The 12,779-nt window shown below is 50.5% G+C and overlaps 1 protein-coding gene across 3 annotated transcripts; it reads right to left on the reverse strand.

Annotated features, from left to right (window-relative positions):
- Positions 1 to 26: 26 nt before the first annotated feature.
- Positions 27 to 12,234, reverse strand: PCIF1 (phosphorylated CTD interacting factor 1; the record flags this gene model as incomplete). 3 transcript variants are annotated; one of them, XM_080925083.1, is made up of 16 exons in its annotated part: positions 31 to 880; positions 983 to 1,158; positions 1,249 to 1,342; positions 2,042 to 2,394; positions 2,518 to 2,690; positions 3,189 to 3,351; positions 4,522 to 4,621; positions 4,877 to 4,960; positions 5,047 to 5,194; positions 5,589 to 5,743; positions 5,852 to 5,979; positions 6,087 to 6,221; positions 7,268 to 7,392; positions 7,476 to 7,618; positions 8,752 to 8,929; positions 12,044 to 12,234. In XM_080925083.1, 14 exons carry the CDS (start codon positions 7,597 to 7,599, stop codon positions 652 to 654), a joined length of 2,187 nt encoding a protein of 728 aa, XP_080781209.1. In that variant the 3' UTR covers positions 31 to 651. The 3 variants fall into 3 exon arrangements, with proteins under 3 accessions (XP_080781211.1, XP_080781209.1, XP_080781210.1); XM_080925084.1 differs by lacking the exons at positions 8,752 to 8,929; positions 12,044 to 12,234 and having other exon boundaries at positions 34 to 880; positions 2,042 to 2,226; positions 2,308 to 2,394; positions 7,476 to 7,650; XM_080925085.1 differs by lacking the exons at positions 8,752 to 8,929; positions 12,044 to 12,234 and having other exon boundaries at positions 27 to 880; positions 983 to 1,342; positions 2,042 to 2,226; positions 2,308 to 2,394; positions 7,476 to 7,613.
- Between the last annotated feature and the right edge of the window lie 545 nt (positions 12,235 to 12,779).

Here is a 12,779-nt window from a genome sequence, read left to right on the forward strand (position 1 = left end):
AGTATGGGCCAAACCAGCCTCATCTCAGGAGAGAGCTGAGCTAGTAAGAACCCTGCTTCCTCGGTGGGCTCCCTGTCTCCAGGGTCTCTGAGGGCAGGTGCTATATACTCTGAAGCCTGTAGTGCCTCTAAGGCAACACTTTCTCCTGACCAGATGGAAAACATTTAGCAGCCTGTAAATCTGGTTTAGGCAGGGACTAGAGATACCTGGGTAGGCTCAGCTGTAGTCTTCCAACCTACTGAGTTCAGGTAGACGCCTCTAGAGATTCAGTACCTCAAGGACCTGTGGATGGGTGGCAAGGTCTGGGGACCTTGATAAAGGGCACCTAGGGAATGGTCACCAAGGCAACTGCCCCAAGACCCTCAACACACTCTTGGGGAGTTTCTGTATTTCCTTTTACAAATGAAACAAGGCAGCAACAGGGTCAGTGTGGGGCTGGGGAGGCATGGGCTTATTTACAAGGTACTTGGTAAATCTGAAAGGGTGGGAGCAGGGAGGGGGAGCCCTGGCAGAGCCATAATATTCCTATGTTCCTGGCAGCTCAAGTCCTACTGCCACCCCAGGGTAGGGCCCTGGGGCATGCAGCCCTGAGGACTGAGTCCTAGCAGTCCGTAACAGCACCCCTGGAGCTCCTCCTCCCCGCAAGATATGTTAAGTGGGGTGAGGGTCTCGACTAGGGCCCTGCTCCCGGCTGAAGTCCCGGTCCTTGGCCTCTGAGGAGGAAGAGGAAGAGCTGGAGCTGTGGCTGCGGCCCGACTGCTTAAAGGCAGCGGTGAGCTCCTGCAGCCGCTCTGGTGTTGGCTCCCACTTGGCGAACCCAGGGTCATTCTGCAAGAAGAGCACTGCCGTGTTGTGGACGGCCTTGTAGTGCATCTCCTCCCTGTGGGCAAAGGCAGCTGCTCAGGGCAGGGAACGGACCAGGGCTGCTCACCCAGCCTGCCAGTCAGACCTGGCTTCCTTCCCCTGTTGCCCCGGCACCTACTTCTTGCAGATGTGCTGGGAGCCACTGCGGTACTCGTGCTCAAAGGCAGGCAAGATCAACTGGTGGCGTTTGAAGCGGCTCTGCTCCATTCGGGTGAGCGCTGGTGTTGGGGGCTCCCGCCACTCCGGGATGAACACAATGAAGGACAGGGGTTCCGGTGAGCTCTCCAGCAGTTTCTGTGGGAGGGACAGTATGGGGTGGACATGAGGTACTGCCCCCAAGAGGCTTGCAATTTTGCCTGCCCCATCAGTTGGCAGCACACCTACCTCGAAGTGAGAGACCATAGCATCCATGAGCTCCTCGCAGAACGGAGGGTTGGCCTCAAAGGAACCACTCACCGGGGTGAAGTCCAGGCAGGGCCTAAAGAAAGGTGAGCATTGTAGCCCCACTAACATCCAGTCCCTCACAGAGACATAAATGATGTCCCCATTCCTAAACAGCCACAAATGAAGGCAACCTCACAAAGAAATGACGACAGTTGGACCAGAGGCCAACATTCTCCTTTTAATTGGGCTGTGACAAGGAAATGACCTTGCCTCTCAGATTACTAACCTGAGAATGGAAGCTAAGGGTTAGGTGTGTGTGCCTGTTTCCACTAAGTTGAGAATTGAGTCTAAAACCACCATAGAAACCATACCCAGGGCTTCCCGCAGCTGCTGAGCATGGGCCTCTCCTTCTTTCCTGCTTTCTTCCTACTGGAGTTTTTCTGGTCATCTGTGTTCCTCAACCCTGCTGTTTTTGAGGTTTGTCTTACTCTTCACACCTCTCCCTGGAGCCCAGGATTTCTGTTCCAAACTTAAGCCAACTCATGGAGAAGCCCACAGGCCAGCTTAGGCAGTGTCTGTTACATGTCTGCCCCTGGAGCCACAATAGGGAGGCTCCCAGTACTTACGTACTTGTCAGAGATCACATGGCTGGTAAATAGTAAAAGTGGGAGCTACCTTCCACATTATCTTTCCAAAGCCCTCTAAGCATCAAGAAGCAACTAGATCGGGTTGGACTTGTGCCCTAGAAGACATCTTTATGGGAAGAAAGGGCCCAGGAACTCCTGGATCTCACCCTCGGGAGCCAAAGTAGCCATCTGTGTCAGGAAAGGCAGAACAGTATTGGCGGAAGTAGCAGTTGAGGGGTGAGGCGAAGCACTCAAAACTGACACCAAAGAGTCGGTGGAGGGTCTCAAAGACGTGCACTGGCAGTGACCCTTGCAGGCCAGTCCCCTCATAAAGGCCCACGCCAAACATCATCTGCAAATTAGCTTTAATCAATGTGAGGCTCAGTCTCCCTGTTCCCTTCCAAGGGAACCCTCCATGACCCCAGCTCTGTACCTGATATCGACGGAGAAGACACCAGACTCGAGGCAGGAACCTCTCAAAGGCAGAGTCATCTACACAGCTGTAGCGGTAGAGGAGCCACTATATACAGAAGAGGAAAGAGCAGTGATTTCATGACTGTATCACTGGCCAGATGAGGGCTCTGGTCAAAGAAGATCCCAAGCCTCCACTCAGGCCGTCAACAAGGGCCTCCCCGGTTCTCACCAGTTTACTGAAGTAGCTACGGCTGACCTTGACCATCTCTCCCTTATACCGGATGCAGACCACACTGTTCTCCATGTGCATCTCCACACTAGGCATGGGGGGTGCAGACACAGCCAGACGCACTGGGTAGCAGTATACCAGGCGGGGCTCCAACTCTGAGGCTTCTACTTCCTCTGTGGATGGGAAGACAGTGAAAGACTGTCCACAGTGGACAGCCTCCAGCACCCATTGTGCAGCACTTATAAGATGGGACTCAGTTTACATAACAAAGGAAACAACCTGCCAATCAACTGGCATTAACTGGTAGCCTGTATCAAAACACACAGCTCTTGACTCCTTTTGCAATGCCTTAGGCCTGCCAGACAAATCAGAAGTATGAAGATGGCAGCCTTTGTCTGGATAGTTGTTAGCTTATGTCGGGATCCTTAGGGCCTGCGCAGCTTAACTGTTAATGAATGCTCACATTGCCATGGTAGGTTATTATCACACTTGGGTCTGGGGAAAACAGGTTAAGGGAACAGGAATTCAGGTCAGCTTCTGGCTCCTTCGTTCTCATCACTTCAGTTTCTAGGGGAGCACTGACCCCCCCCCCCCCCAGACCAGTCTAGTCATGTGTGTTTTCAGGGCTAGGACAGAGTAGATGACAAGTTTGCTCTTCATCTCACTCCTACCTGGGATGTTGTTTTCCTTGAGGATGGCAAGGTGCTTCTCTCGGATCCGTTTAACATATTCCAGGGAGATGTGGTAGATCTTGCTGCAGATGCCTTCCACAGAGTCCTTGGCTGCAGCAGAGACATGAGGCCCACACTGCTTCCGCAGGTGCTCCAGGCGGTCCTGAAGAAAAGCCCTCATCAGGACACTGATGGCTAAAGGGCCTCAGTGGGGCCGGCAGGTGGAACTCTTGTGGGGCTAGTGAGTCCCAGATGTCCCAGTTGTCCCAGTTTTGAAAGTGGTTCTGTTTACTAGCCATGTTGCTTGGACAGATCCCTTGGCTTTTCTGAATCTTGTTCCTATCAAGGTAATTCAAACTAGCAAATAGGACACTGTGAGTAGTCAGTGTCATTCCCCGCCATTCACCAAGCCCATCATGTAAACAGGCCATGAACAGCTGCAGTGTTTGTTGCCACTACACTGGCAGAACCCAAGATGGTTGGTGGAAAAAGCGGCAGGTCAGGCAAGCTCCACCTTACAGCACTGGCTGTTTGCTGGGAGGGCTGCCACAGCACAGGGCACCTGGCTGGTCCATACTTAAAAGGTTGTGCTTTTAAGTACTTAGATTGCCCTGTAATCTGCAGTGTGACAGTGAGTGACTCTGGATAGTGAGTGTACCTATCTCAGTCAACAAGTGTCAGGTACACTTATTGATATGATCTGTGACACTTGTCTCTTGTGAAAAACAGTCCTGAGAAGAAAGCCCACTGCAAGTTGATGGAGATGGTTGAGTGACAGACAGGCCAGAGAACACGATGGCCCTGGATACACTGAGAAGGGATCGAATCTGAAGGTGGCTGGCTGTTTTGTAATATTTATTTTATTCATGTATGTATACGTTTTACCGTCATTCATTTTTATGTGCCACAAACATGCCTGGTACCCACAGAAACCAGAAGAGGGCATCAGATCCCTTGTTATGTAAATACTGGAATTGAACCCCAAACCACTGGGAGAACAGCCAGTGCTCGTAACTGCTGAGCCATCTCTCCAGCTCCCTAAAGGTAGCTTTTACTTGTACTATGGACACACACAAGGAAAGGCAGATCTCTTCTACTAAGGTGACACTGATTACTCATCAAGTTGGAAGGCAGCATCTGTCTGAGCTTCAGATTACAGAAACAATGTCAATGGAATTGTTCTTTGGGAGAAAACCATGGGCCTTAATCATCTCTGTAGTTGTGATTCTGGGGACTGGTGGGCATCAAAGTCTGCCATACCACACAACAAGCTGTGTGGAAGCCAGCCCGACAGGCAGTGCCTATCAACTGACCTCTCCCTGAGCCCTCTCACCATGTAGTCCTCCTTCGAGGCTGAGTGCTCCTTCCGTAGCCAGCTGAAGGTATCTTCCACATTCCACTTGACCACTTTTCTGCTGTCAGGAGATGCACTCCTGCAGGTTGACAGCAAGAGAAAGCTGTGTTTTGTGTGGGGCCCAGCTGTTAGGTTGTCTTATTTCTCCTGATTCACAGCCATCTCAGGCACTAACCTCTAAGCTTACCTCCCATCAGTCTGGCAACACTGACACACCTGTGTGAGCATTAGGCAGGTGCTTCCATGTGTTCTCGAATTTTCGAGTGTGCACACACACACATATATATACACACACACACACCATTTTCATTGTGTGGGACAGAAAAAGCCAAACCTGGACTCAATGAGCCGCCTGGCAGCTTCTGCATATTTAAAGAGCAGGCGTTTAGCTTCCTCCCGGAACTTGATTCGGGATAACCTGATTTAGAAAATAAGCAAGTTAGATAGAGCCCTACTACAAGTGACTTGGTACAAGGACCAGGCAGCCAAGTTATAGGGCTGTACCTGATGGGAATGTCATTCATAATTTCACGAAACATGGACGGAGACACAACTGGTTCACAGTTGCTTGGCAACAGAGGATCACATCCTTTATCCACCACTTTGCGCTCTAGCATCCAGCGGTTGAAAGATTCCCGGGGTGGCTCAATGCCTAGGGAACAAGAGAGCTGTTACGGACCTGGAGTAGTCAACACTAAAACAGAAAAGGCACAGTACTTGGTGTTTTTCAGCTGCTTCTTTCCTAGACGTCACTTACCAAACTATATTCAAAGACTCTTGGGTGGTTTTTGTTTGGTTTGGTTTTGATTTTTTAAGGCAGGGTCTGGTGATGCATCCCAGACTCGCCTGGAATTCAAAATCCTGTCTGAGCCTCCTGAGCTGGGATGTGTGAGCTCCAAGCATGCTTTCTCTAAGAGTTTTCCCAGCTTTCAAGTGTGGAAACTGCAGACAGGTCTGTTTTCCCACAGCACACACCAAGAACCACCAGGCCCTCTTCCCACACAAGCCCAAGTGGTAAAGTCAAGGAAAGGCTGTGGAGTCCTCACCCTCCCGCTGCTGACACAGTTCCCGATAGTGCTGGCGGAGCTTCAGGATGAGCTGAGAACGAAGCAGCTCAACCTCAGGATGTGGAGGCAGGACCTCTGAAGGGCCCCTGTGCTTGATGACAGCATTGGTCTGGATGTCCAGGTCCCAGTACACCCTAGGGGCACAGACAGGGCTTGTGATGAAGGCCTGCCCACCATACCACAGCCCTGGACAAATTACCCTTCAACAATGGAGGTATGCAAGCCAATCAGCAGGGACTCACTCAGTGGGTCGGAGGAGAGCTGCTTGTTTATCTTCAGTGGACCCACCCCAAATCTTTAATGTTGGGGTTCCTGGGATGTTGGGGGAACTGGGCACTGACTGGCTCGTGGGTGTCACAGGTATTTCAATCTGAAGGAAAAGAATCCAAAAAGCATCAAGTCATAGACGCTGCACTTGGGAATCTTTCCTGACACAGCCCTTGTAGTGACCTGCTAGCCACATGCCCAGACACTCACCTTGGGCTTCTTCACTCCGTTGCCACTTGGCTGCTCTTCTGAGAGCTGTCGCTTTCTGGGCTTGTTCTCTGGGGGAGTTTCCACCAAGGTGGAGTCTTGGGGCAGAGGGGTTGCATTCAACCCCAAAGGGTCTGACTACAGGAGGGAAAGCAGGAGAAATGTAAGTAGGGTGGTAGTTTTGTCATACTCTCATGCATTCCTACCCTGCAATGACTCCTCAGGAAGCCAAACGCCTGGAATGCGGATGAAGAACCCTGCATGGGCCCCACCCCTGCCTGCTACCTCCACCTGCAGCCCAGGGTGAGCTACCTACTTCCTGGTTCCCTCACCTTCAGAAAGGTCATGTTAACCCTACCTCACCACTGACATTATGACACAAGTCAGTGCTATGATGTCTTACATTAGATTGGTGCTTTAAGAACCAAACTGAAATCTGGAATCAAGTCAAAAAAGTCAAGGCTTTGCATGGGCCTCCTCTAGTGACATCAGGAATCTCTGCACATGCCCCTCTGCCAATAAGCAGCCATATGGCCTCGGCCCAGGTACTTTGAACCTCAGTGTCTTTACCTGCAGAATAAAGAGGCCCCTACCTGAAGGGTAGTAAAGCCTGCTCCAGCTGAGCGGTCTAAGTGCTGAAGTGGCTACCTGACTGTGTGGTAATACTCCTGTAGCATCCTTCCTTTCCCAGGTAGCTTCATTTTAAACTCTGATGATTCTCAGAGGGACTTTCTTCCCCAGATCTGGATCCCCAATGAGTTTCGATATTTTTAATTTTTTAGTAGACAGGGTTTGTCTGAGTATCCCTGGCTGTTTTAGACTTGCATTCTAGATCAAGCTGGCCTAGAACTCAGATCTACCTGCCACTGCCTCCCAAGTACTGGGATTAAAGGTGGGCACCATGCCTAGCTCAATACAACTAGAATCTTACTGTCTGCCACAAAGTGAGCATGTCATAAAGACAGGGAGGGAGCAAGTCAGCCGTGCTGAGGCTCATTTCATTTGCAGTGCCTTCAGAGTTCAGAATGCTACACTAGTAATCATTCTGTCCTGTCTGCAAGCTCTTTGAAGACAGGGAAAATCTTGCTTTACATTTTATCTGTAGGTATCTGCGCAAGGCTAGACACCTAGCTGTGGAAGGTGAGAGGCCTGCTCTGAGACCCTTGCCCCAAGCTGCCACTCACAAGCACATCGTGCTGACCCAGCACGGGCATCTCCCACAGGGACTGGTTGGTGAATCGGTTGAAGTAATAGGGACGGCTCTCCCTCCGGCTCCAGCACTTTTCCCAGCCTGCATGTACCAGCTCTTCTGCAAACAAAAGTACAACCCAGACAGTCAGGGCTGCTCACAGCATCCCTGCTGTCTTGCTAGCCCACCACTCCCTCCAGTACCTGGGAGGTCCTGTACCAGGCGAACTGGCTTTGGAGAACAGGGCTGGCTCTGATTGGAGGTGCCTGGAGAGTGACTTAGGAGGGAGGCTTCTTCCCGGGGGCTGCCGTGATTCTCATTGGCCATCTCAGCACCCACTCGGGACCTGCCACATAGGACCAAGAGTGTCAGCTCCATCCCACCCACCAATTACAACCTAGGGCTCTGGTGACTTATCTAGAGATTTGAGAAATCCAGCAGTCTTGCCCTGGATGGCAAGCTGGTGCCACAGGTGCACTGAGATTCAAGTTGTTCTCAATTGTATGACAGAGGACCCACTGCCTAGATCTTTCTAATTGCCTAGCTTGCCCCTGGGCTCACATCCTTCAGGAAGCCTTCTTTTACTCCTCCCCCAACCCAGGTTTGATGGGCAAAGCTCTTCTAGTGCCATGAAAAATGCACTGTAGTGCTAGATGGCTAGGTCTACAATGGAACGGTCTCATTAGACTGGGGTCAGGGTGTTGCTCTCCAAGGCTAAGAATGCTAGCTGGACCCAAGAGGAGCTCTACTAATCCTGCAGACATTTACAAAGTACCAAAGCCAATGAGAGAAGTCATTCCTACAAGGACCTGTGCCTTCTCTTGAGACGATGATAGCTTTACTGTTCCCACTAGGTACAGTCTCAGTGGACCAGCGCAGCTGAGGAGGAAGCAGAGACTCTACTGGTTGTAGTCTGTTGCTAAAGGAAGCAGTGTAACTAAGGAGTTTTATCTGGTCCAGTCCTTCAGAAGCCCCAGGCAAACACTGATTCTCTTACCACCAGCAATGAAGCCAGCTGCTTCAGACCTGTACTCTCCAGTACTCCCTGTGCACTCCCAGCACAGGTCCCAAAGGCCAGGTGCTTCCCAGTCTGGATCTATTACACCCCGGGGACCACCTGAGATCAGACTGGGAGTTTGTTGTTTTCAGTAGGTTACAAAACCCACGAGAAACCCTCCCCAGCAGTAAGACCACAAAAGCTGATTCAAAGATTTTCTTTGCATGCTGATCAGGAGCCCTGACTGGTTAACAACATCATAGGAATCATAGAACATTTATTTTATTGTACACTCACAGATGCCTGTTAATTTGGAAATGGAAAAATCAAATAGTTACTTTATCTGTACAGCTTGGCAGATAAAAATCACAGGGCAGCAGGACATGTGACACAAGGGCCTTGATTACAGAAAGGTTTGGAATGGCTTCTTGAGGGACTGAGCCCATGGGTTTCAAGGCTGAATAAGGTCCCCTTTCTCTCACCCTCTGGGGTCTGCAATACTAGCATGAGAGTGTTTTCTTCTCTGGCTGGATTGAACCCACTTCACAGGGTCCTACAGAAGGTGGGGAAGGCCCACAGAAAGGCGTAGCACAGGTGGGAAGGCTGGTCAGCAGTGCAGTTGACAAGGACTCAGGGGACTCCGTGAATCTGAATCAGCAGCTGGAGAGCAAATAGAAGAAAAGAGTCATTGGCCTGTGAAACTTTACCAGGCAGGGACAAAAGCTGTGAGACAAGGACACACTGGGGGAGGGTCTAGAGGCTCAATGAAGTTCAATTCTTCTCAAAGTTCAAGATCAGCCTAGTCCATAGAATGAGGCCCTGTCTAAATCAATCTGCTGAGACAGAATACCCCCCACCCTTTTGTGGTGATTTGAATTCTTTGGTTTGGTTCTGAGATAGGGTTTCTTTGTGTAACCTGGCTGACCTGGAACTCACTTTGTAGACCAGGCTGGTCTTGAACTCAGATTCACCTGCCTTTACCTCCAGAGATGTATGCCAACATACCCTGGCTTTTTTTTTTTTAAAACAATGTAGTCAAGTGTCCAGCCAATAAAGTCTGCATTCCTACCTCCTGAACTGGTTCATCAACAGAACTCTAAACTTGGTTTAATGCTTTCCTATCACCTTGAAGCTTTTTTGTTTTCGTAGTGAGAGAGATGGAACTCAAGAGTCTTGTACATGACAGGTAAGTGCTCTTCCAACCCTTGGTTGAGACCACTGTGCATAGCATAACAAATATATTATGAGGTACTAGGTCCCTTGTTCATGCTACATAACCTTTCTACCACTGAGCCAGACTCCTAACTTTTGAAACAGGGTCTTAAAAAATGGAACAAAAAAAAAAAAAAAAAAAAAGGAACAAGATTGTCCTTGAATTTATTAATCCATAGTTCAAGGCGGCCTTGAATATTTGAATATGATCCTCCTGCTTTGGTCTCTGGGATTGGCTAAGATTACAGCCTGTGCCAACAGGACTAGAAGATAAAACTTGCTTTACTGGCAATCAAGGCCAGATCCTTGCTAAGTAGTAAGTGTTCCAATAAGCAACCCTAACTTCCAGCCTGGGATTGACTTTTTTCCTCCTTCCCCCCCCCCTTTTCTGTTCTTGGGTTGAGATGAGGACTCAAATAGTCTAGGTTGGCTCAGACTCACTCTGTAGCTGAGTATGAACCTGAATCCCAATGTCGTCTTTGACATCCCAAGTGTTAGTACAGGTGAAAGCCATCATGATCAGCTTTCCTTTTGAATTGGCTTTGCCTGTGTTGCCTGAATTTGTCTTCAACCACTGGGCTCAAGAGATCCTTCCATCTCAGCCTTCTCATTAGGTGGAATATAGACACATGCCAATAGTAATCATGGTTTCATTTTGCACAACAGAGCCCCCACACATTGCACAGCTAGTGGTGCCAATCAAAGTGTCTGTAGACCAAAGCAATGGGAACAAAGTATACATCTGGAAAGTCTAGGGCAATATCTCAAGCCACCCACAACTAGTAAAGACACACTTCTGGGCTGGAGAGATGGCTCAGTGGTTAGGAACACCAACTGCTCTTCCAGAGGTCCTGAGTTCAAATCCCAGCAACCACATGGTGGCTCACAACCATCTGTAATGAGATCTGATGCCCTCTTCTGGTGTGTCTGAAGACAGCTACAATGTACTAATATGTAATAAATCTTTTTTTAAAAAGACACTTCTTTGAATGTCTTGAAAAAAAAATAAAGACATGCAAACTATAGCACATCTCATCTGTCTTTATTGAAAATTGTCTGTCCCAGAAAACGTGAAGGAGGCACCTGATGCATTTGTTGTAGAAGGCAGAAGCAGCCTGAAGCAGTTAAAGCAGGCAGAAGCACCACCTGAATGGGACACTACAGCAATCCCAAAACAGTTGAACTCCACGACACCTGTTTGCAGTCAGAAGCAGGAAGGGTAGAACTACCAAAGATTTTGTAACATCAGGACAGGGTCTCACATAGCTGAGACTGGCCTTAAACTCCTAATCATCCTGCCAGCATCTCCAAGTGTTAAGATTATCGCCCTTGGTCATACTATCCTGCCTCCATCTGTAAGCGCTAGAATTTCAGATTTCATCTATGCTATCATCCTCGCTAAAGATTTTGTAATTTTTAAAAGCACCCCAGGAGGGATTGGGAGACAAGATGACAATTTTTTTTTCACTTTACACAGCTTGGAAATGTTATCAACTTAGAATTTGTTAAGTGCTGGTGGTAATGAAGCTACTTTGTACACTGACTGCCCGTCATTATGTCAAACCTAGGGTTATATCCCCAGCACCACATACACACACATCAGAGCCAGGTGTAATAGCAGACACCTTTAATCCCAGCAACTCAAGACGCAGGATTTCTTTTGAGTTCGGGGGCAGCCTGGTCCACATAGTGAGTTACAGATAGATACTCAGGGCTACAGAGTCCCTGTCTCTTAAAAATAAATAAGATAAATATACATAGATGGGTGCAGCAGGTCTCTGGCCAAAACACCAGCTCCGAAGCAAGTTCAAGGCCACGCAGCCATCCTGACTTCTACGGCAGAACCATTTGACCCCTGCATGGTAGTCTAGCGTTCTGTGCACTCTCGCTGCTGCTCCCATTTCGTTAATGTATTCACTTAGCCTGTGCCTTCCGGACCCCCACGCATACCAAAGTCGAAGAAGCCCAGCGTACTCTAGAGACAAACAACAGTATCTGCGCAACCAGCGGAACTCAGGCGAGAAAATGCTTCCGATTCCCGGATTGGAGGAATATGGGCGGGAGCACTTCTCAGTGTACCAATCATAAAGCTCCGGCTCTGGTGGGCGGAGCCGCAGGACTACAAAGTGCGCAGGCGCACGGACAGAACCTAGTTCCCGGCGCGCTCCCGCGCTCCCCTCCCCCAACCCCAGCGGGGGCGGGATGTTTGGTGCGCGCGCGCCGGCCCATCTCCCGGGCTCCGCCCCCCGCCCTGCCGCGCGCTCCCGCCCCCGGGCTGAGGCGACTCAGAGTCGGAGCCCGACACAAAGGCGGTGGCGACGGCGGCAGCGGCAGCAGCGAAGGGACCCTAGAGGCAGTTTCGCCCGGTTCTCCGGGCCCACTGCAGTCACCCCAGCCAGCGGCCCTGCTGCCCACCCGCGGGTCTAAGATGGCGGCGACGAAAGAAACCGGGCGAGCGGCAGCCCCGAGCGGGAAGCGCCGGAGGGGCCTCCGCCGTCCTGCTTCGGACTCCCAGACCCTGGCGCGGCTCGCAGCAGAACCATGGCTTCCTGGGGCTCTTACCTGCTCGAAGCGGACTCGAGGGGATGCGGCCACACGTTCTTCTCGACCGCCCGTTTTGCCGCCTCCGCCTCGCCCTCCCCAGCGCCGCTGCCGCCATCTTGTGTCCCGGACCGGGACTCTGCGCTGCGCATGCGTTGGTACCGCCTCTGAAGGACCTCGCCACGGCCGCGTCGCCATCTTGAGTGTGGCAATGTTGGCTGGCTCCCCAGACCTTGGTTGCTTTCGCCCTCCTCCCCCTCCCCATTTTCCCGTCCTCTCTGTTGTCCCTTGTGGTCCTGAGGAGGAGAAAAACAGCTTTACTATCCTTGAAATGTAGGTGGGAAAAAGTGAATCTATACGCACACCCCTGCCGAACACACTCGCAGGGGCTGAAGATCTACTTGGACACTTTAAGGGGCACGAAACTGGTCTAGAATCTTCTGAGGGCTCTGGCTCAGTTGCCGACACGGAGGCGGAGTGGTGATGTAGGCCCTGCACATTGTAGACACCTGGGTCCTAGCCTGCACAGGGCTTTGCTGCTTCCAACTAGTCCCGTTCTCTCAGTCCTGGAATGTTTTCTCTCTCTGCCTAGGCCAGATTACGTGCAAATCGAACCTTTTCCTGTTAGCAACATGTTCACTAGTTGCTCTTGAATAATCCTAGCTTTTGGAGGAATGCTGGTAAGGTAGACCTGGCTTTGGGCAGCTGTAAAGTTGAGAAGGCTACACACAGCTTAGCTGGAGAAGCTTCTGCCAGA

Source organism: Micromys minutus (genome assembly GCF_963924665.1).
Source record: "Micromys minutus genome assembly, chromosome: 11".
Classification (NCBI taxonomy): Eukaryota; Metazoa; Chordata; class Mammalia; order Rodentia; family Muridae; genus Micromys; species Micromys minutus.